This window comes from Trachinotus anak, unplaced genomic scaffold (genome assembly GCF_046630095.1).
Source record: "Trachinotus anak isolate AG129_WGS33_773 ecotype Australia unplaced genomic scaffold, CSIRO_AGI_Tana_v1 ptg000025l, whole genome shotgun sequence".
Lineage (NCBI taxonomy): Eukaryota > Metazoa > Chordata > Actinopteri > Carangiformes > Carangidae > Trachinotus > Trachinotus anak.
In genome coordinates, this window is record NW_027273876.1 from 14,910,977 (window position 1) to 14,934,657 (window position 23,681).

Genomic DNA, 23,681 nt, shown 5'->3' on the forward strand with positions numbered 1-23,681 from the left:
TGTTTGGGTTTGTTTTAGTTATTGAATAAATCTGAATACTTTGATTATAATGAGCATTTTATTTATGATCTTATATTCAGCCATTCTCAGAATTTAAAACATCTTTAATTATTGTCTTTACATTAACAAAGGATAAGACCACATGTATTTATTATGTTAGACTCTGCAGTTGTCTAGGCTATTGAGGTTTGTAGCATTTTTATAGCGTTTTCAGCCTATTGTTTTGAATTTATAGCACACAACTTTAACATGAAAAGTCTAATCACTCTTCAGATCATTTTACTGATGGGAAACGCAAAATCATGGGCATCAGCCAAACAAAACAAGTGTTTCTGTTGTGCTGTTGAGCAATAAGACACCGGTCATCCTCATTATCTGGATGTGTTGCTAATAATTTTATGAGCTTCCACTGATTGAGTGCCAACTGTCGTGGGAGTATTAACAATTGCAGGAAGGTTGGGTATTGGGGGGGTGGATGTGCGTATGTCCTTTATGCATCATCCTGAGAATGGCTTATATACATAACTGTACCTTCATCAGACCACCACCCAGTGCAGGTTGCGGTCCACCGGTAGTGACAAGTGATCCTGGAAAGAGAGTTTGTCTCACAGTCAGCATGTCAGGGACAGAAACCAAGACAGAGGTCATCACAATAGGTGAGATGGGAGCTCAGGCAGCGGAGAGAGGCTCAAGCAACGCAGACAAGAAGAGATGCATGTATGAGCGGCATGTGCAGCCCTGCCTGGCTGAGCTGTTGGGGACCAGCCTGTTCGTATTTGTGGGGTGTGCATCTGTTATAGGGAATGTGGGGGAAATTGGTGTCCTCCAGCCTGCTGTGGCGCACGGACTGGCACTGGGAGTGCTCATCGTGGTGTTTGGGCAAATTAGGTAAAGACATAATGTTCAGTGTTTTGAATGCTTGTTGTTCTATGTTTTTATGAGCTGATTTCTTGTTTTTATAATATCAGAAAGGTCTATATGATATTTTAGTCATTTGCTCTTAATTTCCTCCCAATTTCATGTGCAACAAAGTTTATGCAAATACAAAGAATCTATATCTAATTCTGTTTATCCCATGGCAGGTGGACAGATGTTGTTATTATCAGCTTAGAGACACAGAATAAAATTGTCTCTGTTTATTGTAGTGGGGGGCACTTTAACCCGGTGGTGTCTCTGAGCGTCTGCCTGTGTGGAGGGATGGAGCTGCTGCGGCTTGTGCCTTATATCCTGGCTCAGATGTGTGGAGGGATGATTGGTGCTGCTTTGGCCAAGGTAAGAAAAGTTTCTGCCAGATAAAGAAAAAAAAATTGTTAAAGTTAAAGATCATGTCAAGTTATAATGTTGACCTATGTAATAAAGATGTTTTTTCATGAGATCATAAGTTAAAATATTAAATAATGAATCAAAACAATGACTCTCTCAACCGGCGTCTTTACCAACCTTTAATGCTGGTTTTGTTTCCTAAAAATAAATGAATAAAACTGTTGAAATTACTGCAAACTTTTCTCTTCAGTCATGTTCATCATGCACTGGATGATTTTGAACTCAATGTGCTCTGCTTTCAGGCAATGTTCCCCACGAACAGTTATGATGACGCCCTCGGAGGAGCCCTTCACCCCAGCACCAATGACCTGGGTAAAGCCACGCTGGCAGAGGTGATAATGACTCTCTTCCTCACCACAGTTGTGTGCATGGGGGCCGTTAACAGCCGAACCCGCTCACCGTGGGCTCCTTTCTGCATCGGCCTCACTGTGACAGCCAACATATTTGCTGGGTAAGTGCCTCAGATGTAGAAATAACTGGTGCTAAGGTTCAGAGTCATTCCCAGCGTCACCATTATTCCATTCAGATCTATCAGTCCTCCAGATCACAACCTGGACAGTAGCCAGGATTTTATAAATACTGAAGGTCATGAGATATGTATATATGTACTTGTATCTGATTAACATTAGTTAGCATTTCAGTTATATTTTCTGCATTTCTTCATGGAAATTCCCCTATAATAAATTCCAATGAAAACAACTTTCTCACACTATTGTTCATATTCCCTATTTGAACAAAGATACATAGATTTTTACCAAAGAAATGTCGAGGATATTATGAAAAATGATGGATCCGTAAAATTAAAGGCATGAACTGACTGCTGCATGCTGCCAGGATGAAACTCTGGAAATATGTTAAAGCCAAAATTCCCAGAAAGAGTACAGATAACATAATAGTAACTTACAGCCCTGACCACAACCCTCCCCAACACATTTATATGCTATCAGTTATCAGATAAATGCCAAGATTCACTAATTGTTTTATTGTTACCTTGGCAGGGCTGGCTGACCGTCAATGTTTAATATCTGTCAAGGGACTATTTTCATATAACTTTCACACAATGGTAACACGTGATTGTGTTTTCACTTGATGAAAAATTGGCCCCTTTGAGTGTAAATATTAACATCAGTATTTTACAGTTGTAGCTGGATTTGATCTTTTATGATGCATTGCAACCACATTTAAATGTCACCTTAAAGAGGTACAACTATGTTTGGGTGTTGCACTTGGTGGACTCATGAGAAAAGGACTTAAAAAACAACGGTCAGAACTGAAGCAGCAGAGGTTGACATGTCCTGATTTTGAGTCCCTAGTATGGGTCAAGCTCCAAATATAAACATGTCTCTAACTTTATTTCCAAAATGAGATGCATTTACTGCACAGCTGCATCACTCTGATCACCGGCTAGTGTTTCTGTGCTGACATGTGCCGGCTGTTGTTTCAGAGGGATGGTGTCTGGAGCCTGTATGAACCCTGTCCGAGCCTTCGGTCCTGCAGTGCTCACCGACCACTGGAACCATCACTGGATCTACTGGGTTGGACCCACCTGTGGTGCACTCCTCACTGTCAGCCTCATCAGGTATGTATAGTACACACTGATAGATTAAGATTCAGACTTAAAGTTCTTTTATTGTCTACAGACCACACATTTTCCACTGTTAGTATTTAACAGGTTTTCTACATTTTCTGAGTGCAAAATAAAAACCTTATGTTGGTTATATGTGCAGACAGAACTGTTGTTGAAACTGGTATTGCTATGGAGCAGTGTTTTTATGAGTGGTTTTTGTCTTCATAATGCACACGTGTTCCCATCCTGCCACTGCTTTCACGTTGTGCCAGTGACTGACAGTTGGCTAAGAAAAACATAGGAAAATACCAAGATATGCAGAAGCAAATGTGGCTGTAATGTACAAATGTTTCGTGCAAAAGAAAGTGCGACATGTTTGTAAAACCTCAAAGATATGGGCTGAAGGCTGCAATGAGTCAATACTGGAAAGGGATGAGACGGTCCGGGGCTAGCTGGTTAGTGTGCTAACTCCAGTAGAAGAAAAGGCAAGAGGTAACAGTGGCGCTGTGTTCCACCAGTGTACCACTGGAGACTGCTCTTGGCGAGTAAAGGAAGGAAGTCCGATGCTGAACTTGCAACATTTCTTCTGGACTGTTAAGTAAACAGCCGTTAATGCTGATGCTGGCTATGTAGCAATAGCAAAACTGAAGCCAAAATCTGGTGGCTGACCGCTTGGCTTTCTGGGCCTGGCCCGTTTGGTGAGGCAACATGTTGTTTACGTGATATTGAATCATGTGTAGTGTTTTCATGAATGACCAGTAATTGAAGTATCACTCTTTTTTGCAGATTGTTGTTTGGTGACCAGAAGACTCGAGTTGTGCTGAAATAAAGGTCTAAGAGAGAGAGGACACCCCGGCTGATGACTTTTCCATTTGTATATGGACACATTTCTAAAAAATTACTATACAATTTTAAATTTTTCAGCAAAATGTGCGCAAATGTATTTGTACTTGGATAAGCTGTAGTAGTGAAGTGTTTGATGATATGATATGATAGGGTTTTGATAGCTCGTCCACGTTTGGACTGTTTGACTGTTTGATGTTGGCTGGAGAAAGTCCAGAGACACTTGATCATAAATTCCATGCATACAATTTCTAACAAATGATGACAGTCTTGATTACAGTGATTACAGTCTCCTTGTGCTCATTGTTTGGGTCAAAGTCCTGAATGGAAAACCATGCTTTAATAGCTTTATTACTTAAAAGTTAGTGAAGGACAGGGCAGTGGACCACACAATAAAGCTAGATTAGAATCATAAACTGGATTCCTAACTAAACTAAAATGTGGCAATATGTTACAGTGAAACGCTTTCTAAAAACACAAGTATTTCAAAAGATACAGATAATATGCATTCTGAAAAATGGATATGATGGATTTAATGGTGATGAAGATGAAACATCAGCACTGTACACCCATGGCATTCTATTTAGTCTGCAAGTGCAAGACTGAATCATTCACAAAGAGAAAAGAGCATATAATTTTTTTTCTGCATTAGAGATGTATGATAAATAAAATCATATACCTACGGTAGCAGTTTATTAAAAAAAATGCAATAAGAATAAAAAGTTACACCTTTAAAACAGATGGGGGACAAATAAAGGGAAGAACCATCATAAAATAAGGTGTTCGGTCTCTCTCTCTCTCTATATATATATATATCCTTGTATGTGAAAACATACTTGGCAATAAAACTGATTCTGATTCTGATTCTGATTCTGATATGACTCCAAAGGGATGAACAATACAAAAAAGATGTGGTGTCCCTGGTGGTAAAGTGAGATCCTTCAAGTAAAAAAATACTATAAAAATACTATAATGTAAAAGTGTAAATTGCTTAAAAGCTTATTTAAGTAAAAATACTGAAGCAGTATCAGCAAAATGTTTTTAAAGTGTCAGAGGCAGAAGTACTCATACAGAAAAAAGCTCTTCGGGTGGTGTCGTATCATACATAGGCTGTATCACTTTACAGGATTGTTGTTACTAATACATCAGTGTGTATGTAGGCTTTTGCTGTAGTAGTTGGTTGGTTACTTTATACTGTTGGGTAGTTAAATCAGCAAAATCCTCCAAAACCCCAGAAGAGATTTCCGTCTATTACTTCGCTTATATAGATTAAATTTAAAAAAAAAAATCTTTCAGTGCAAAAAATATTTTGAAATATTTCAAACAGTTTTTAACTTAAGTCAGTTTTGTTTTAAAAAGGAGCATCTGTAGCTTGAAGCAAGAATAAATGAGGCAGGTTGGAAACTTAACCCTTTATTTTTATAGTTCAAACAGAGATTTGCAGAGATTTTTTCCATTAAATTATCACCAGTCTCATGCAGTCTCGTGCATTCACAAGGTCACTCAGGTAGAAGTATTATCACCAAAATCCACAACTAAAAGTAAATTCAATTCTGCAGAAGTGTCCCCAGCAAGTGTTGCAGTATTATATAGTGTCAATATTGACCCATCAGTAAGCAGCACTTTATTATGGTGTAGCTGGTCACTCTGCATTTATTTATTTATTTATTTACACACTATAGTTTTGTGTTGGACCTTGGTTTCAGGGCCCCTCGTCCAAAAAGGTCAAGAGAAAAATCAGAGGTGATGTGAGATAATTAATGTGGCAGGAAAGAAGTGTGCCACACAACTTTGTGTTCAATTGTTGGACTTTTCTCTAATCTTGCTTTTTTTTTTTTTTTGTTTTATAATTTTACCTGTTTGGGCGTGGGGCAGTTGAGCCGGATTGATTTGGGCCATGTGAGACGTTTAGAGGAGAAATCGCTCTTTCGTGTTTCTCGGACATATGTACCAGGCCCTTTCTTTTTGTGCACGGGGTCAAATAAGTTGGGGACAGCTGGTTCAGTCTGAAACAATGTGTTGTGCTTTATTCGTTAAGTTTTTAATGAAAAAATCTTAATCTACAAAGTAACTAGAAACTATATCTGTAAAAGAAATGTGAAGTAAAAAAGTAGAGGACAAGCATAGAGCAGCATAAAATCAAATATGTAAGTGAAGTACCAGTATCTCAAGATCATACTTGGTATAATACTGGAAAATGTGAATCAAATGTACAATATAATCTAATGTCCATTTGTGCAGCACAGGTGTAAAACACTTATAGAGTGCAGAGTACTTGAACGCACTAACCTTTAACAGTGTAAAGTCTGTGGTCAAGGTTTATCTTATCTATATAGGTTACTATAGATTACTCCAGGTTTGCCTGTGCATCCAAATAAAATGATGATGATAATGAAGAAAAGCCATGTCCAGACCACACAGACTGTGATGAACCTTGAACAGCTCGTGCCTTTTGAATGCCTTTTGTTATCATCCCTTTTACAGAAGGTCAGTACGAGGAGTCCTTCCAGGACTAGCTGGATCTTGGCAGGTGTCAAAGAGCCTCAGGTCAAGGCAGGGATTGTGTTGACATAAAGAGTCTTTTCCACCTTTGAATTTTTTTTATGATCTGTGACGCATTCCTAGTTCAATGTGCAAATTGCAGGTGATGATTATAAGTAACCACAACACCCTGCACGTAGTCTGCAGACTGGGTCAGGTCTAAACATCACAACAACAACGTCTCTGAGCTACATTATCTGTCAGCATTACCCTGGAACTGAGGCAGAGCCCCACAAGAGAAGAACGGAAAAATGGGAGTTGAGAAAATGGAAATGGAAGACACAGACTCTACTCTTATGGAGAAAGGCAAGAAACCACCTGTGTCCAAGCCTCCCAACAAATATGAGACAGTGTTGCAGCCCTGCCTGGCTGAGATAGTGGGGACCATGTTCTTCGTTTTCATTGGCTGTGTGTCCGTCATTGAGAACGTGCCAGCAGCTGGACGGGTGCAGCCAGCTCTGGTGCATGGACTGGCTGTGGCAGTGATGGTGGCGGTCATGGATAATATCAGGTAAAGGCCTTTGTTAAATGCAGAATTAAAATGTTAATGCATTTACACTGAGAGTGTTGCTTTGGGTTTGTGTGATAGTCAACTTGCAGTTTTTCTGAACAAATCTTCTTCAAACCAACTTCCAAATATGCCCTCAACCTTTTCTTTCTCACTTCTTTCCCTCCTTCCAGTGGCTCTCATTTCAACCCTCCCTTCACCATTGCCATCTACCTGTGTGGTGGGATGGAGCTGACGATGGTGGGAGCATATCTTGTCAGTCAGCTGATCGGGGGAGTGCTTGGAGCTGGAATGTCCAAGGTCATTTGAAAATGAACAACATAATAACAAGAGACACTGCAGGATATTCTGAAATGATGCATATTAGGGCTCTTTTGCACACTAACATATAAAAGTTCATTTAAAGTTTTCATTACCGTCCATATCTTGCAGATAATGACCCCTGCAGAACGCTACCACAATGCCACAGGGGCAGCATTTGATATCCTCAAGTCAGACAGCCAGCTATCTGGGGCCATCTTTGGGGAGGTGGCCATGACCTGCCTGGTCACCATGGTGGTGCTGCTGGTGGCGGTCAACAAGAGGACAAAAACCCCGCTGGCTCCTTTCCTAGTGGGCTGCACCGTTATCATCTGCATCCTGGCCGGGTGAGATAAAAGGCTGATGGCTGTAATGCAGTAGCCGATGTGTTGACAGTTTATTGAGTCTGCTCACTGTGTCAAACATTCACACGCAGTTCGATCTCAAAGTAACCAGCGCCCCCTAAAAAAAGCCATTTACTGCTTCGAGATCACTTCAGCCAAGAGTCATGATATCATCCACAAACTGATCATGACTGGCATTTATTTCAAAGTAGAATTTGATGAATAAGTAAATAAGTGTGAAAATAAAAGTGAAAAAAAAAATATATATATATCGGACATTAATGAGGTGAGTTTGAGAGATGAATTTTTATCCATTTCCAAAACAGAAATTTGACATTTCTTTGACATTTGGCTTATCAGAGACAAACAGAAATGTAGGTGGGACAGAAGCAAAAGCAGAAATGTCAGTGATAATTATTTTTAAAAAATGCATAATTTAGTTTAATTTAATTTAATTTAATTCAAGAGCCAATAATAATAATAAATTCTAAGATTTACTCTGAAATTATTTCTTGTTTCTTTCTTTTTCTTTTCGTTTCTTTCCTTTCTTTCTCTCTTTAAAAAAAAAAAATTATTTATTTTTTTAATTATCACTACTTTAATTTACATTGACAAAAACGGGCTAAAGAGATAAAAATACAACTTCATGTAACAAAGTTAATCATGTTTTCAATATTATCATTACCATTTATATTAGTAATTTTACATATTGCAAATATAAATTGTATTATTATTATTTATCAATATCTCTGATCCTACCACCAGAAAAATGAAACTCGTGAAAATCTGGCTCAGTTTGACTGTATAGAAATATTTGTATACAACCACATTATTACGAATTGTAATATGATAATGTAACTTCATGTCGTGTTTGCTGCATCAAACACATCAGATGTCAAATATTAATAATTAACTTAAATTTTTTGCAGGGGCGATATTTCAGGAACCTGTCTGAACCCTGCCAGGGCTTTCGGCCCAGCTGTGATGACGGGCTACTGGTCCTACCACTGGGTCTACTGGGTCGGACCCATAGGAGGAGGTCTGGTGGCTGCTGCCTTACTCAGGTAAGACAAGCCAGATATCACTCGATGCTGCGATTGAATAAATACATAAAAATGACATGAGAAATAACAATGCACTCACAATGTCTTCCTCTCTTCTGTCCCAGGTTCATTCTCGGTGATAATAAGTTACGAGTAGTGATGAACTCATAACAGCTTCTGTGTTTATTACCCAGGCCATGATAAAACTTGTGAACAATGTGGGTCTCAACAGATGTTATTTTATAATCATGTCATGTGGTGAATTTGTAGTTTTCTTTTTTTTTTTTCATGTCAAACTGTATGATCACTGTGTTGTTTTTTCGCTGTGCAATAAAGAATAAAACGCACACAATATGTGTTACTCTTCTCATAAAAACACTAAAAAAACAAATACCTGCATGCTTTATAGGCTGCTGCTGTTCGTAAAGGTTTGAGGTGATAAAACATTTCAGGAGGCATAAATGACACAGTTGTATAAGTTTTGGGCGGCATGCACTTTATTCTTTCATTTTTTTCACCATGGGCTTTACATGGTCGTGCGTGGCAGACCGCAGACAGCCTGCTCAGCGGTATCTCTCAGAGAGAGCCAGGGCCATGTTGGCCAGGAACTTGTCCATGGCGACGTGGGCCTCGGGGGTGAAATCCTTGGGGAACATGTTGGCGATCACTACCAGCATGCAGTGGCTCAGGAGCTGTGGACGGAGGAAGCAATTTCATAACTAAACATGTGGTCTGCACGGCAAATATCTACTTCTTCCACTTCCCTTCGACTTCATCTTATACACTTCATTCTAAAATGTGATCCAAGTGAAAGCTCAAAACTGGAAAGTATATGTGACATTCTTTCAGTTGTTTAACAGAAATTAACACTTTAAAAACTGCAACTGAGGTTTAACGACTCGTTAAATGCATTTATCCCCCAGCACTCGTGCGTAATTTGTGCGTAAATCAAGTTCTTAAAAGTGTTTGCGTACTTTTACGCAATCTTACCTTTGCGTACTTTTACGCAAAGGTAAGATTAAAGATTCTGACTTTTGCAAAAATGTGAAAGAAACTACTAAACGATGATTTTTTTTTTTAGCACAGAACCGATATCAAGATACCCTGATGCACCCTACATGATGTCAGTGACCCCTAGCTCACCTTGAAGTTGGCAGGGTCCACTCTCAACTGGAAGGCGTGTCGCTCGCTGAGATCCAGCAGGCCGCCGGTCAGGTCGTCAATGCTGGCCACAGCCAGAGAGACTCCGGACATCACCTTCTTCCCGTGGTTCTTCACGTTGGCAGAGCCGGGGCTCAGGTCGTTCCAGTGGGCGAAGTAGGTCTTGGTTTGCGGATAGACGGACAGCATCCTGCGGAGACGGAGATGGAGTTGTTTGTTGGAGAGGCTGCTGTGTGCCTTGTGATGGCAACAGGACTTTTAATCCCCGACCCTGTGCGGACTTCCACCTTGGACGCGAGCTCCAGTGGCGCAATCGGTCAGCGCGCGGTACTTATAGGACAGTAACCAGCGGAGTGATGCCGAGGTTGTGAGTTCGAGCCTCACCTGGAGCACGAAGTTCGCTTTTAGAATTACAGGCGATATCGTTCCTCAAAAAATGAATTCATTCAATGTCTGTGCGTAGTTAGCCTTCTTTGTAAGTCAAATTAAGCTCAGCTTGAGTACAATGTGATTCAGAGCACATGAGCAATGTCAGACAGGCTTACTACTTTTTCTTATTTATTTATTTATTCATTGTTAATTTGAATACGTTGTTACTTATTAATTTAAGCGACGAAGTCATTTAAGTGACATAATTCACCTAATAACAGTTCCTAAGTGGGACAATATCACGGGATGGAGCCGAGATTTTGTTGCACTGACGCGCCATCAAGTCCTCCTGTGGTGTGAGATCTTCCAGTCAAACGCGGTAGAATCAAAGTCAAAACGCGGCATAAACTACCCCTGATTTTAATTTGAGATATGGATAAACAGGACACTCACCTGCCCAAAGCATCAGCTCCAATTGCATCTACTGACTTGGAGATTTTGGCCCACAGTGCCTTGACTGCAGCCTTGTCTTTGTCGGTCAAACTCATGGCGGCTTGCTTGTTTCTCTTGGTCTACCTGAACGGATGGCGATCCCCAGTTAGTTTGGCGTCCTACTTAAATTCAGTTGGCTCCGTAGTCACACCCACTGGGAACTCATGCCAAAACCACGTCCACTGACGCAGATGGGACCCTTCCTCCACGCCTGATAGAACCTTCAGTGGCCCGATGCCAGCCCGAGAGCTGGTATCAGCTGGTCGCATCGTGGGCGTAAGTTGGCAAAAACATGATTACTTACATATCACGCACAAGAATCCGCACATGTGAGCCTGTGTCCTGAGTTCACCAGGAGGACATCTAAGGTCACAGGAGTCAGGGGCAGGGAGGTCAGGTGCAGAAAGTCAGAGGCATGGAGAGACTGCGGCTCACGCCTGCTCAGAGGCATTCACAGGACTTCTTCTTTCCACGTCAAGTTTTCAGACATGTGCTCCACCTTTACTGTGACCTGAAACAATTTAAGGTCAAACGAAAAAAAAAGTTTAAAAACAAAAACCCGTGGGTGCATGTTCACCAAATGTCAATCAGCATGAATTCGTGCACCACAGAGGCAAAGTTCAGTATTGTCGCACAGTGGGAACTGAGTGTTGCCAAGCTTGTTTTTGAAGTGTCCCTCATGTTATTCACACACAATGCAAGACACCAGGTATTAATACCGATTTTATTTATGCTTCAAGAGCAAATCGACATTTTTGAGGTGGATTTAGTTTAATCCCTACATTTAAAACAACAGCATTTTATTTAAGAAGCCAGAAAAATGTTATGGGTCATTTAAGGCTGCATAAAATCAGATGAATGAATGTGCATCCTGCAAAACTATTAGGCTGTAAACATTGATTTCACATTTCCCACAGCAGGCTGCATGCAACCCATTAATCACTTCCTTAAGAAAAGATAAATAAATAAATGCAGCCTTATCATGTCGCAGCTGAGTAAATCGTATAAGATTTATCAGTGATTTTTAATTCGACCTTTTTTTTTTTGGCTCTGGTCATTACTGAGTGTCCTATCATGGGGAGGTAATATTGCACATGACCTTTATCACCCGAGCTCAAGTATTTTCTTAATCAAAACATGCGTGGATGTGGGCAGCGGGTGCCTGGGCGTAGGGATGGGGGGGGGGGGGGGGGGGGGGGGGGGGGGGGGGGGGGGGGGGGGGTGGGGGGGGGGGGCGATAACAGCGGTGTGGCCGCAGAGATAACACTGGTGGTATGAAACACTGGCAAACACACACAAGTTTGAAATGATGAAAAATGATGACTCACTAAAGTTGGGTTTCATTCATTTGATTCATGAAGGAATTATATTTTTTTCAAGCAAATAAGTGATTCATATTAGATTATTGAAATATCATGATATAATATAGGCTATATATAATATCCGGGGAATGTTATTATTATTTTTTTTTTTTATTGCTATATTATTATTATTATTATTATTATTATTATTGTTATTATTATATTAACATATTATTAATACTTCTACTACTACTCATAATAATAATAATGCATATTATGTTAGAATATATCCAGTATATCCCATATGTGACTGTGACAGTGACTGCATTATAACGGTCCCTTAAGAATGACTGGAAAGTCTTGGCCTTAACTTCAATAAATGATAATAATAACACAGTAATAATGACTTGAAAGAGCTCAGTTAAGTATGGACTGGTTCAGTCATATCTCTGAGCGCTGAGGACACGACCTGACCTGCAGGTTCCATCAGGTTCAAGAGCAGGACGAGGAAGGACCGAGCAAGGGAGATTTTCCAAAGACAGAAAATAAGTGAACTAGAATTTTGAAGAGTTTCTTGAGCAGTTTGTTCTGATTTTAGGTTTTTTTTTTGGAGGATGATTCGTTTCAAAATAGAAAACGCCTAAATAAAATGTTTTAACTTGCATAGTTTTCCTTTCACATGCAGAAAAAGACCAGATCTGCTCCGTTGTTCGGCTCTGATTCTAACTGCACCCAATCAGCCCAGTAAACGAGCGCCTCTCAGATTTGACACGAGCACACACTGATGGACGGCGACTCCATCCTTTTGACGTGAGACTTTGGGCATCTCTGCAAATCTGTAATACGATCTATCTGCAGCGCCTCATCTCCAGCCTATCGCAGCTGTCCGCTCCTTCAGGGCGGGGGCAGCTCTGAGACCTTTAAATAGACCGCGGGCCGGATTGGAGAACCATTCAGCGTTTTTGTTTGAAGCCTGAACAAAAAAGAATCAAGAGCCGCCATGGTTGAGTGGACCGAGAAGGAGCGCAGCATCATCAATGGCATCTTTGCCAACCTGGACTATGAGGACATCGGCCCCAAGGCTCTGTGCAGGTACGCAGAACACCTCTCCCCGCTCACATGCGGTGGAGAACCTTCACCTTCGCGCCTGCTCCCCGCTGAGCCGCCGCTCTCTCACCCGTGCCCTCTCCCCCCCGCAGGTGTCTGATCGTTTACCCCTGGACCCAGAGGTACTTCGGCGCCTTCGGCAACCTCTACAACGCTGAGGCCATCAAGAGCAACCCCAACATCGCAGCCCACGGAGTGAAGGTGCTGCACGGCCTGGACCGGGCCGTGAAGAACATGGACAACATCAAGGGCACCTACGCCGAGCTCAGCGTGCTGCACTCCGAGAAGCTGCACGTCGACCCCGACAACTTCAGGGTAAAGCTTCGCCGTCCCGAACTTCATGGTTAATTCACTCACACACACAAAAAAAAAAAAAAATAAATAAATAAATAAATAAATAAATCAAACACTTTACCATCACAGAAAAAAAAGCTATACACCTCAGGCTCCGGCAAACCATGGCAAAATCCAAGGGAAGAGATTTATATTTAAATCCCTGCATATGCACAAACATTTAAAACGTTTTCCATGATGCTAAATGCACCTTTGATTGTAAAATTAATAAATAAATATACACGTAAAAGGCATCTAATGATCCCCCCCCCCCTTTGTATAGCTGCTGGCTGACTGCCTGACCATCGTCATTGCTGCCAAACTGGGAAACGCCTTCAACCCCGAAATGCAGGCCACCTGGCAGAAGTTCCTGGCCGTTGTGGTGTCCGCTCTGGGAAGGCAGTACCACTAAACCCTGCAACCTCGGCACCTGGACACCCGAAGGAGATCCCTGACGTCTGTTCACATGTGTTATGTGTCTCCTCCATAAAGAAATAAAAGCCCACTAAAGCAGAACTTTGCCTACTCAATTCCTTCTTTTATGAGTGCGTAATTACGCACATCCATCATAGGTTTGGCAATGAAGGGGGTGTACAGGCATAATTATAGACCCTAATAAGAAATTGTCAAAATAAAATAAAAAAAATCAACATAATCAAAAAAACAAACAAACAAACTCACATAAAGACTACTGGCAGAAGCTACAATTTACATTTGTCTCCTAAAGGCTTCACATACATTCAATTGGTAGACATTAACTACAGCATGCATCAACAGGGGCCCCTCTGGGGTCAGCAGCAATGCAACAGGGACTTTATGGGAGGTTTAAGGTGATTGTCATATCAAAATGTTTTATGGGAGGTTTAAGGTGATTGTCATATCAAAATGTGCCAATATGAGCAGTCATTGGGGGGGGGGGGGGGGGGGGGTTCTTTGCCCTTGATGGCCCTTGATGGATTTTTGAAAGAATCACTTAGAGAGGTGGTTGTGCTGAAAAGTGGTGGGGACATCAAAATGGCAAAGTCTAAGCTACAGTGAAGACAATATGAAAACACTCACGTCGACCACACAGGTAACATTCATCCATATACATCACATCCACACATTTCCTGTACAAAGTACCAATGCGTGTCAGCCCAATATCCAATATCACTGCGCTAAAATAGGCCTATGCTAAGCTAAAGATCATAAATCAGATTTTAGATGCTGAGATAAACTTGTTTCGATGCTGCTCACTGTTTTAACATCGGAGACACCGAGTTCACAAGAGTTCATGAGTCAAGCTCAACCTATCACAATTCATTCTGAGCATAAGGCTCAAATATGATATTTAAACCTTTTCAATATTATAAGAATTATCAAATAAATCCACTTGGACAAGAAGAAACTGTGTTAAAGCTTCTGATCAGGGCAGCCACGTTTTTGGGTCGTTTTGTCTATTGTGTTTTATTTATTTATTTATTTAGTATTTATTTTTTTACTTACCTAATCCCCAAAGCCTACATATTGTGTTTTTTGGGTCAGCTGAGGACAAAGAGGATTTATGTCATGAGATCCTGTTTTTCTGTGCGACTTGAACTCACCACGCATTTGGACTATCTCTGACTGCAGTTCAGAACAGATAAGAGCCCCCCCCCCCCCCCCCCCCCCCCCACGCCTCAGTGTGAGGATGGTGAAAGCCATACACCTGCCTGCGCAAAAGCAAATAAGGTGCAGAAACTGGTCATCACTTCAACAGGCACAGCAGGACACATTTCCTGCCATGTTAAATGTTAACGCATCTTATTTTCAACCATGCTTTTCTCTGTGCTGTCCTCTCACCACCAGAGGATTTATTGCAGCAAGGTTTTGAGAAAGCTGACCTCATGAAAAAAGGCTGGTGGCAAGTAAAATGAAACAAAAAAAAAACCCCAAACACAACTGAAAAACTAGCAACAAATCCAAATTTGATGGAACTGTCTCATGGACATTAAAATCCAAAAACGTCAAAAGGCTACTCCGCAATATGATAGGCCTGTTGATGGAGTGAGCTAGCTCAGCAGTTAACTCCTGGCCCCACCCATTTCATGACCCCGCCCACTGTCTTCAGCTGCCACAGATCCTGCGTGAGACATGTTGTTCAAATGTACCAAAACACCCAGACAATGCAGTGTGGCAGTAACCAAGACACAGCCTGTAACTTCTTGTTGGGTCCAGGAGGTGGCCCCACTTGTATGTCTCATGGAAGTGGGCTTGAGGACTTCTTGGCACTTCACTTGAAGTTTTACAGTTTTTACTTATTAATGAATTTTGGTTACAACTAGTTTGAAATCTTAAAACAGTTTTAGTTGCAAGGCACATGCCAACAATTTAATTTCTATTTATTTTGCAGTGGGCTAGGACAATATAAAATGTCCTGTATATTTGAAAGTCCAATTGTGCTTCCACAAAGTCAAAATCATGTAGACTAAGTCACATAGCATGAGTTTATATTCGATTTTACTGATGTTTGTGGTTTCTGATCTTCTTGTGATAATGCAGTAATTCATTGAAATATAAGGCCAATGGTCTGGAGTTCTTAACAGAACAGCTAAGAAATAAGAAGATCCCAAAGTTGCCTCATGTATGCTACTTTCCCCAGGGCATCACATTTGCATTATTTCAGTCCCAGAGACTGAAATGTATTACAGGTTTATTTCAGCACCAGAGACAGCTTGGTATGTAACAATTAGTTTCTTAGCCGGTTTTAAAACAAGACCTGCCCATAAAAATACTTTTCTAAAGCTGAATAGAGGTAACAGTGGAAGAGAAGATTCACTTTAAAGCCAAACAATGCAACGTTTTCTGAGCAGTGTCAACAGCTGCTTCTGTAGCCACAAGTGGCAAATAACACAGCGCTGGCGCATCCAGTTCTTTTAGGCGTACAGGAAGCAGAATACCCATAGAGGCTGACAGCTCATGTCCAGAAAACAAAGCCTATCAATCGCTCAGGGAACAAACACCCATGGTGGGTGGGGTGCGATGTAGTGCCAAAAATCCGACACTGGGATTAGGAGATTGTACCTGCTCAACCCAAGTCGCATACTAAAAGACGACAGGCATTACAGGTCAGTGAACCATCAAAATGCTTGTGAAGCTGAAGATACATTTGTTACATAATGTGTGCTTTAAGTAAACATGTGTATAAAGTATTGTGTTATTTGTAATGAAGGCATCTACGTGAGTATGTATGCAGTCTGCAGTGTGAGTCCCTGCAGCTTCTCATGTTTCAGCTCTCTTGATGATGTGGGGCTGTGAACGGGAAATCAGACAGTTACAAGTTTTTATGTATGGCTTTTTTTTTTTCTTACCTGTTCACTGGGTGAAAATAACATTTTGTTACTGCTGTCTGGGTTAAAGGACACAGACAACCCCTGAAAGGAGTGTTTCAAAACAACACTGCAATTGTAAACCAAACAGACAGAGGAGAAGAACAACAGTGAATTAGTGAACACTGGAAATACCTGCAAAGTGTAATACAAGAGGGACACAGATTGCTTTGCTTTTGTCCTGCTGTCTGTCACGCTGCACAGACACATTTCATTTTATTTTAGCTTCTGATTCCACAGATTCCTCTTGTGACGCAGAGTCTAACCCTAACCCTAGACTTCAGAGGTTCCCGATATGACTCTCACCTTAAACAAGCAGTTACAGAAACAAAATAAATCAACTGTTACTGATTTTCAAACACTTGATTCAGGACAGGGACTCAAGTACGAATATAAGACAATTATTTATTCTGTTTATCCAAGTGACCAGAAGTACTTCTTACCTATTTTGGACTGGGGAAACAGACGCTATGTTAATGTTTTTCACATCATGATAAACAGGTCTAGTTTTGGTTCTTTCTTGCACCTCTGAATGAAAGTTATCTGCATTTAAACTGACTTTTGATCTTATTTCTCTCAATGACTGGACGGCCTGAGTATCCACTGTAATAATGGGAAAGACAGAAATTAATTTATCCTTTACGCCTTCAGGAGGTGGCAGTGCAGTTTATGTGTACCCCAGCCTCATCTGTACCGCGTGACAGATGAGGCTGGCGATATCATTTAAAAAATAAAAAATCGTCTTAGTCCCAAAACAGTTGAGAAATTCTTATTTCTTTCTAAAAATGCATAAAGTGTTTCTAAAATCATTTTCCTTGATACATATTCTTTGCCCACATTGCACAGGGACTACTCAATTTTCACAGAGAACTTACAAACACATATATTGAGCCTAAGCTGACTGATATTAATATATAGGACGCATAGAAAATATATTGATTGCCTCTATTATAATTGTGGTATGCTGGGAATAAAAAACACAATGGTGGTTTCCCTTATTCTGAAATCTAATTTGTATCATACAAACGTTTGTTAATGCCCGTTTTATATTGTGGCCAGTAGGTGTCGCACTGTTACCATGAAGTTTAGAGGAGGTTTTCTCGATGCGCTTTGTTGGACAGGTTCCGCGCTCCATGAAGCACTTCAAGCGCGTCCCCAGCGCTCAGCGGCCCCCCAGAGCAACTGGAAGCGCGTCACCGGGCCTGGGGCCAGAGACATAAAAGTGTAAAGTCCTGTTTTACTCTGCACTCTGACTAGAAGCCTCTTCAACAGGCTTCAGGCATGCGTCTGAAATTGTGATTAGTAAATATCAAACTAGTTTACAGAATGACTCACAATAAATCATGAGGATTTAATGTTAAACAATTCTAAAGGGAAACCCTGAGCTCACAAGCAGTCATTTCCGTTTCAATCATCAAGTTCAGTCTCACCACACATTCTGAGTTTCTACAACCCCCGTTTCCAAAAAAGTTGGGACACTGTGTAAAAATCTAAATACCAGAATAAGATGATGTGCAAATCATGTAAACCCGTATTTAACTGAAAATAGAACAAAGACAACATATCAAATGTTGAAATGCTGAAATTGTGTTGTTTTTATGAAAAATATATGATCAATTTGAATTTGATGCCAGCAACACGCTTCAGAAAAGTTGGGACAGGGGCAACATAAGACTGGAAAAGTTGTGTAATACAAAAAAAAAAAAAAACAAACAAAAAAATTGTTCTATGGCACATGCATGTTTTTTGTGTGTACGCATTATTTATGCATCAGGCCCCTGGTGTAGCTGGTGAAGCTCTCCGGGGAGAAGTGGAGGGTCCTCCGACAGCCAGCGGAGAACGTGCACAGGGTCGGTGGGGAAAGGCAGCAGCTCGGCTGTGTGATTACAAGTGGGGAAAGTACATGAGGTCACCGGGTCACTAGCTAACCTAGCTACAGTTCTCAAACAAGCTAACGACACTACAACTTTTGCTATCACTAAAACTTTCATAGATATTTATTCCATATTCAGCTGCACAGACAGCCTCAAATTTATTTTATTTATTTCATTACCATTAAGTGAATTAATGCTGCATCATTTCAGAGCCGTAGATGGCTTCCGTTCAGTAGTGTAACATGCAATTGTGTCTCCTTACCTGTTTCTGTAATGCAGAAGAAAAAAATATAATGTGACTTTTTTTTTTTTTAAACAAAGATATCATCAATATTACATGGGGCTTTGGAGATGTTAAGGGATTTGGATTTTAATGATGAAGTGTGGGAAACAAGACAGCAAAACATGCGCATGTTAAACTTTTCTTCCTCTATAGAAATAGATTATAAAAAAAAAACATGCAGCACCTGAGACTTGAAACTGCATAGAAAGATACAGTCTTCATATAAAGTCTATGGTCACGTCTCATGAGATTTCTTTATGCAAACTTAAGTCCTTAAAGACTTTATATTGTAATACAACAAAGCAAACTGTGGCATTTTAATTGCACATTTTTATTATTACAAAACATTACACAAGAACAACAACTACACATACATAAATATTTCATATCACATAGCCTCATAAATGTCTCATATACTTCCTGGAAGCCTGTGGTGGAGTCTCATCTGTATTTCTCGGCGAGCACGGCTGCGAAGGCCGACAGGTACTTGTCCATCGCTGCATGTGCAACCGGTGTGAAGTCCTCGCCCAGGTGACAGGCCAGGGTGACGAGCATACAGTGTGAGAAAAGCTGCAGGAGAAGGGACGGTTTGTTAGTGACAAAGAACTGCTGAAGAGGAAACAAATGTGTATTGTAAAATTTGGAGGATCTTTGATTTAACATAGCTGCTGCTGTCAGTTTTTTGAACCCGTGTTGTATAGATGTCAAAAGTCATTGAAAAACCCAGCACAAAAGCGTAACTAACCAGCCTTCTTTAATTCTATTCAGGCAAAAAATGCACTCTTTCTGTGGGTACGTCACAGTAAAAGCATGTCAGTGGCACATCCTCTTCAGGCTATTAGATTTTCCTTGATTTCTTTAAAAAGAAAATCTGAATCAATGCATGCACTCAATTTGCACGGAGATAAGGAAACATGCCCGGTTTACAAGCTTACAAATACATCAACATTTAACGGTCCTGGGCAGCTGCATGAAGTCGGAGCTAGGACTGACTCAGAAAACACTAGTCTTATCTATCTATAATAAAGTTCAGAATAACAGCGATGTTATTGCCCATAGGTGTGAGCGCTCACACTCACACCTATGGGCAATTTAGAGTCACCAGTTAACCTAATCTGTGGGACTATGTGAGGAAGCCGGAGTACCCAGAGGGAACCCACGCAGACACGGGGAGAACATGCAAACTCCACACAGAAAGGCCCCAGGGTTCGAACCCAGAACCTGGATTCGACCGCTGCACCACCGTGACAAGTATTCTTTGGAATCTACAATTGTCCATAGGGAAGTAACATATGGAAGCATTTCACCATGCTTACCACATATACCAGTGTGCTGCACTTCCTCTTGAAGAATATGTCACAAAATTTATCATCTATTTTTACAATTTATGGAAAGCAATAATTGGTATTTTCAGCAGCACACTGCATTTTTCTTTCAAATATACTTTCTAAATAAATACTGTATAGAAAATATATGTCACATAAACACTAGGAGGGCTTAGAGGAGGACGTTGATTGACATGTTTTTAAAGCTGTGTGGTCCTACTAACTTCAGCGGGACTTGGTCTGATACGGACTGAAAATGAGATTATGTAAGAGAAACCTCATTAACAGCATTTCACTAAGTAACCATTTCTCAGTTTACATTAATCAGTAGATGCGCTGCTCTGTCTAAGGACCTGCACCTTGAAGTTGGTCGGGTCTATCCGGAGTTGGTAGGCGTGCAGGGTCTGCAGAGGAGCCAGAGTGACGGTCAGCTGGCTGATGTCTTTCGCTCCCTCAGCTATGGCCAGGACAATCTTCTTCCCGTGAGAGAGCAAGTGAGCGGAGCGAGCACTGATGTCTAGATGTGAAAAGTATGTCTTGGTGCCTGGGTAAGAGGCGAACATCCTGTGGCAGAGGGGAACAGTGAGATGAATTTGAATGGATGTGTGTGGATGTGTCTGCCCACATTTATGACTGAGATACCGAAAGCATCAAAAGCTGCTTCTCATTGCTGCCAGCACCATCACCACCACCACCACCACCATCACCACCATCATCATCATGGTGTGAACTCATAGCCCACTCATCTGAACATTTCACTTCACTGTTCATAGACCAACGGCAGCATCTTGAAACCAGAGGTTGGATGAATTAACAAATTCTGAGTCTGAGTGTAATCTTAACTTACTTGCATGTTCTCCATGGCACCACTTTTCCATATAGGCTGTATATGTTGTTGATAATTACTTTATTAATGGTTAGTAAATTATTATCGATGCTTGACATCTTTTGTAGTTATAAATAGTAATAACTTGTTAATAAATGGTTATAGACAATTGATTGTCCGGTAACATATGTTGATAAAGTCATAACTAAAGGGTCGTGACTTTTTCACTTTTTAATAAAGTTAGTGAGTGAATAGCGGGGGCCTAGATCTTTATAGATGAGCCTTTATGAACACACCAGACTTTCTTTATGTCTACTGTGATAGAGCGTTAGGTTACTTCAATTTCATTCCATTTTAACCATTTATCATTTTAATATTTTGATAGTTTTAAATGATAGGCAAGCTCTGTTGAGAAATGTAACAGTTTATTCCAAAACGACAATACGTTTGTATTTTAGAAATGTCTACACAACAGAGTATGAACCTACCTAAGAAGTGCTTCTGAGCCAATATCTTCAGCCACAGGAGTCAGTCTTTCCCATATTTCTGCAATCAGCTCTTTCTCCCTCTTTGCGAGCATTGCAGCCTATTGCACTGAGCAGCAGAGAACTAACTGTAGCTGAATATCCAGAGTGTGAGACGAGCTTACAGCTGAGGTCAGAGACAGATTCACAACAGGCGACAAAGGTGCTAATCAACCATTTTATCACCACATTATCGCAGTAAAGCAAAACGCAGACAAGAATAGTGAGTAAAGGAGATGAAGTAACAATTCCTCCCTGTGTGAAGAAAATGAGGTGTTATGGTAAAGGTCACGGGCAGCTGCCTTGTTGTTTCCCTCCTCTGCCTTATCGGACAGCAGCCAGGGCAGGGTGGGGGCTCCCCACCACTGCGCTATCTGCTGCTTTACATGCGTCACCCTGGATATTTTCTACCATATCATTCATGTGGCTGACCTGAAGGTGCAGCTGCTGTGGGCTTTTCTAGTCATGGACAGTTTAGGTGACACCATTTTTTTAAAAGAGTATCTAATAGCTCTAGATACTGTTCGTTCATTTCAGCTACTAAATGATAATTCAGATTAAAGTAACAATAAAACTAAAAACCTCTACTTTAAATACTGTTAGATACACAGGAATTCAGTAAAAAAAAAAAACAACCTTTCCAATTTTCAACCCAAATATTTCTTTGAATTGTCTGACAGTTTCTCTTTCTACACCTCAACTTGGTAACAGAATACTAAGTAATATATATGATATGTTGCAGTTTGGAGCATGTTTTTGTAGATAAAGTCCCTCAGCTGCTGCTATCTGCAGCTCCATAAGCTGTTAGTCACAGGACAGTGGGCGTGGGGCCAGAAGGCATCAGATACCATTGTGAGGACCACAACATTGCACTACAGAGAAGTTTACCTTTGCTGTTCACATCCAGTTTGTGTCTTTTAATAAGGCATTTGAACTGATACCAACATGCAGGATTAGCTGAGGAGGATAATGGCAAAAACCCACAAAGGGGCTTTGTGAAGAAAAGGAGCGTTTTGAAGTTTTGATGCTCATATTTTCATGAGAGGAGGTCTATAACATATTGTTTGTGCCAGGCTGAAGGTTTGCAGTGATAATCTGATTAAACAGATGTTAATTAGGGAGTATGACCTACTGTGTGTTCACCATTGTCAGCTGAAATAATGAAGGTCTTCACACAGGATGTCTCTTCAAGACAGGGCCTCAAAATCAGGCAAACCATCCTCTGTCATACCAGTTGATATTATGGTTTTTATAGTGCATATTCCCCAACAAAATGCAATGAAGCCTATTATCACAAATTAAATCCCACATAGTGAACCTGAAAACATGTGACTGCTGTTATGGGTCCAACACAAATGCAGAATTTTATTTTAAAAATGGCTTTTATTGAGTTCTAGTGATTTATACATTTATATATAGACTTGAAGAATTACCAGTGAAGTGATGAGGGTTGGCCTAACAAGAGGATCTCATGTGGAGAAAATGCAAAAATGCGCAGTCATGCTTTTTGTTTCGGTGTGCTACACTAGTCATAGCTACCATGTATCAAACGCACGGATAAAATGTGTTTAAATTAGATTCACACAATAACACTCTTTTTCTAATGTCTTTGGCTCTGAGTTGTTTTCTCTTGAAGTCACATATCTTATACACATGTTTTGTTAAAAAGACACGTGTCAAAATGTGTTTGCCTGAACATGTTGTTCTGAGGCTTTAAAATGTCTTTTAATGTCGAGCATTTGCAGACCTTGGTCTAAAGTATGAACGTGTTGTCCAATAGGTGGCAGTGATGTGACTTTATGGCTGGTTTTAAAGTGAACTGAACAAAGCATGATACATGAGTGAGTAAGGTTTTCCTGTACTACTAATTTAACAAAAAGCATTGGATGCACTTATCTGTCTCAATTTGGAGAATTCTATTTTATTAGTTATTAGATTTGTCTGAGTGATCATTTGGAGATATGTGTTACCTCAGCACCTGCTGTGGGCAAACCTTCAGTGTCCCAGCTGAGGCTTGAACTCCCAACCTCAGCATCACTCTGCAGATTACTCCCTTCTAAGGGCTTAACACCAACCAACTGCACCACTAGAGCTCAGCAGCTCCCTTTATTAACCAGACTGTTGAAAGTCTAATGAAAGAAAACAGTTTCAGTCTGTCAGTGCCACTGGCAAACTGTTGATTAACATCACAAAGTGTTTTACCTCAGAGCTGAGGTGATGCCTTGGTTTGGTTTGTGCTCACAGTCTAAACCTACTTGTTGTTACATGCT

General features: G+C 40.6%; 5 protein-coding genes and 1 non-coding gene across 6 annotated transcripts; 4 read left to right on the forward strand and 2 right to left on the reverse strand.

Moving 5' to 3' along the window:
• Positions 1-116: 116 nt before the first annotated feature.
• On the forward strand, positions 117-4,496 carry aqp8a.1 (aquaporin 8a, tandem duplicate 1). Its single transcript, XM_071462935.1, has 5 exons — positions 117-888; positions 1,146-1,272; positions 1,566-1,774; positions 2,768-2,902; positions 3,677-4,496. The coding sequence occupies exons 1-5, from the start codon at positions 476-478 to the stop codon at positions 3,717-3,719; spliced, it is 927 nt and encodes a 308-aa protein (XP_071319036.1). The 5' UTR covers positions 117-475; the 3' UTR covers positions 3,720-4,496.
• Positions 4,497-6,410: 1,914 nt separating this feature from the next.
• On the forward strand, positions 6,411-8,860 carry LOC139608767 (aquaporin-8-like). Its single transcript, XM_071462829.1, has 5 exons — positions 6,411-6,785; positions 6,956-7,082; positions 7,215-7,429; positions 8,356-8,490; positions 8,595-8,860. The coding sequence occupies exons 1-5, from the start codon at positions 6,526-6,528 to the stop codon at positions 8,638-8,640; spliced, it is 783 nt and encodes a 260-aa protein (XP_071318930.1). The 5' UTR covers positions 6,411-6,525; the 3' UTR covers positions 8,641-8,860.
• Positions 8,861-8,939: 79 nt separating this feature from the next.
• Positions 8,940-10,613, reverse strand: hbae5 (hemoglobin, alpha embryonic 5). Its single transcript, XM_071462831.1, has 3 exons — positions 10,453-10,613; positions 9,613-9,820; positions 8,940-9,161 (listed from the first exon to the last, which is right to left on the reverse strand). Exons 1-3 carry the CDS (start codon positions 10,545-10,547, stop codon positions 9,033-9,035), a joined length of 432 nt encoding a protein of 143 aa, XP_071318932.1. The 5' UTR covers positions 10,548-10,613; the 3' UTR covers positions 8,940-9,032.
• trnai-uau (transfer RNA isoleucine (anticodon UAU)) lies at positions 9,929-10,022 on the forward strand. Its single transcript has 2 exons — positions 9,929-9,966; positions 9,987-10,022. It is a non-coding gene; the product is annotated as a tRNA-Ile (tRNA).
• Positions 10,614-12,726: 2,113 nt separating the features above from the next.
• On the forward strand, positions 12,727-13,748 carry hbbe2 (hemoglobin beta embryonic-2). The gene is made up of 3 exons (XM_071462830.1): positions 12,727-12,884; positions 12,992-13,214; positions 13,516-13,748. Exons 1-3 carry the CDS (start codon positions 12,793-12,795, stop codon positions 13,642-13,644), a joined length of 444 nt encoding a protein of 147 aa, XP_071318931.1. The 5' UTR covers positions 12,727-12,792; the 3' UTR covers positions 13,645-13,748.
• A 4,856-nt stretch (positions 13,749-18,604) lies between these two features.
• hbae4 (hemoglobin alpha embryonic-4) lies at positions 18,605-21,758 on the reverse strand. Its single transcript, XM_071462462.1, has 3 exons — positions 21,376-21,758; positions 20,421-20,625; positions 18,605-19,306 (listed from the first exon to the last, which is right to left on the reverse strand). Exons 1-3 carry the CDS (start codon positions 21,465-21,467, stop codon positions 19,178-19,180), a joined length of 426 nt encoding a protein of 141 aa, XP_071318563.1. The 5' UTR covers positions 21,468-21,758; the 3' UTR covers positions 18,605-19,177.
• Positions 21,759-23,681: the final 1,923 nt, after the last annotated feature.

What these genes read in the sequence shown, in the direction of transcription:
- hbae4 (XM_071462462.1), bottom strand. Translation starts at nt 21,467, where the DNA reads ATGCTCGCAAAGAGGGAGAAAGAGCTGATTGCAGAAATATGGGAAAGA. An exon ending in GGCTCAGAAGCACTTCTTAG is followed by an intron (nt 20,626 to 21,375) that starts GTAGGTTCATAC and finishes CCTCTGCCACAG; the next exon opens with GATGTTCGCCTCTTACCCAG. An exon ending in TAGACCCGACCAACTTCAAG is followed by an intron (nt 19,307 to 20,420) that starts GTGCAGGTCCTT and finishes CTTCTCCTGCAG; the next exon opens with CTTTTCTCACACTGTATGCT.
- hbbe2 (XM_071462830.1), top strand. Translation starts at nt 12,793, where the DNA reads ATGGTTGAGTGGACCGAGAAGGAGCGCAGCATCATCAATGGCATCTTT. An exon ending in GGCCCCAAGGCTCTGTGCAG is followed by an intron (nt 12,885 to 12,991) that starts GTACGCAGAACA and finishes TCCCCCCCGCAG; the next exon opens with GTGTCTGATCGTTTACCCCT. An exon ending in TCGACCCCGACAACTTCAGG is followed by an intron (nt 13,215 to 13,515) that starts GTAAAGCTTCGC and finishes CCCTTTGTATAG; the next exon opens with CTGCTGGCTGACTGCCTGAC.
- LOC139608767 (XM_071462829.1), top strand. Translation starts at nt 6,526, where the DNA reads ATGGGAGTTGAGAAAATGGAAATGGAAGACACAGACTCTACTCTTATG. An exon ending in GCGGTCATGGATAATATCAG is followed by an intron (nt 6,786 to 6,955) that starts GTAAAGGCCTTT and finishes CCCTCCTTCCAG; the next exon opens with TGGCTCTCATTTCAACCCTC. An exon ending in GTGGCTGCTGCCTTACTCAG is followed by an intron (nt 8,491 to 8,594) that starts GTAAGACAAGCC and finishes CTTCTGTCCCAG; the next exon opens with GTTCATTCTCGGTGATAATA.
- aqp8a.1 (XM_071462935.1), top strand. Translation starts at nt 476, where the DNA reads ATGTGCGTATGTCCTTTATGCATCATCCTGAGAATGGCTTATATACAT. An exon ending in TTGGTGCTGCTTTGGCCAAG is followed by an intron (nt 1,273 to 1,565) that starts GTAAGAAAAGTT and finishes CTCTGCTTTCAG; the next exon opens with GCAATGTTCCCCACGAACAG. An exon ending in CTCACTGTCAGCCTCATCAG is followed by an intron (nt 2,903 to 3,676) that starts GTATGTATAGTA and finishes TCTTTTTTGCAG; the next exon opens with ATTGTTGTTTGGTGACCAGA.
- hbae5 (XM_071462831.1), bottom strand. Translation starts at nt 10,547, where the DNA reads ATGAGTTTGACCGACAAAGACAAGGCTGCAGTCAAGGCACTGTGGGCC. An exon ending in GGAGCTGATGCTTTGGGCAG is followed by an intron (nt 9,821 to 10,452) that starts GTGAGTGTCCTG and finishes CCGTCTCCGCAG; the next exon opens with GATGCTGTCCGTCTATCCGC. An exon ending in TGGACCCTGCCAACTTCAAG is followed by an intron (nt 9,162 to 9,612) that starts GTGAGCTAGGGG and finishes CTCCGTCCACAG; the next exon opens with CTCCTGAGCCACTGCATGCT.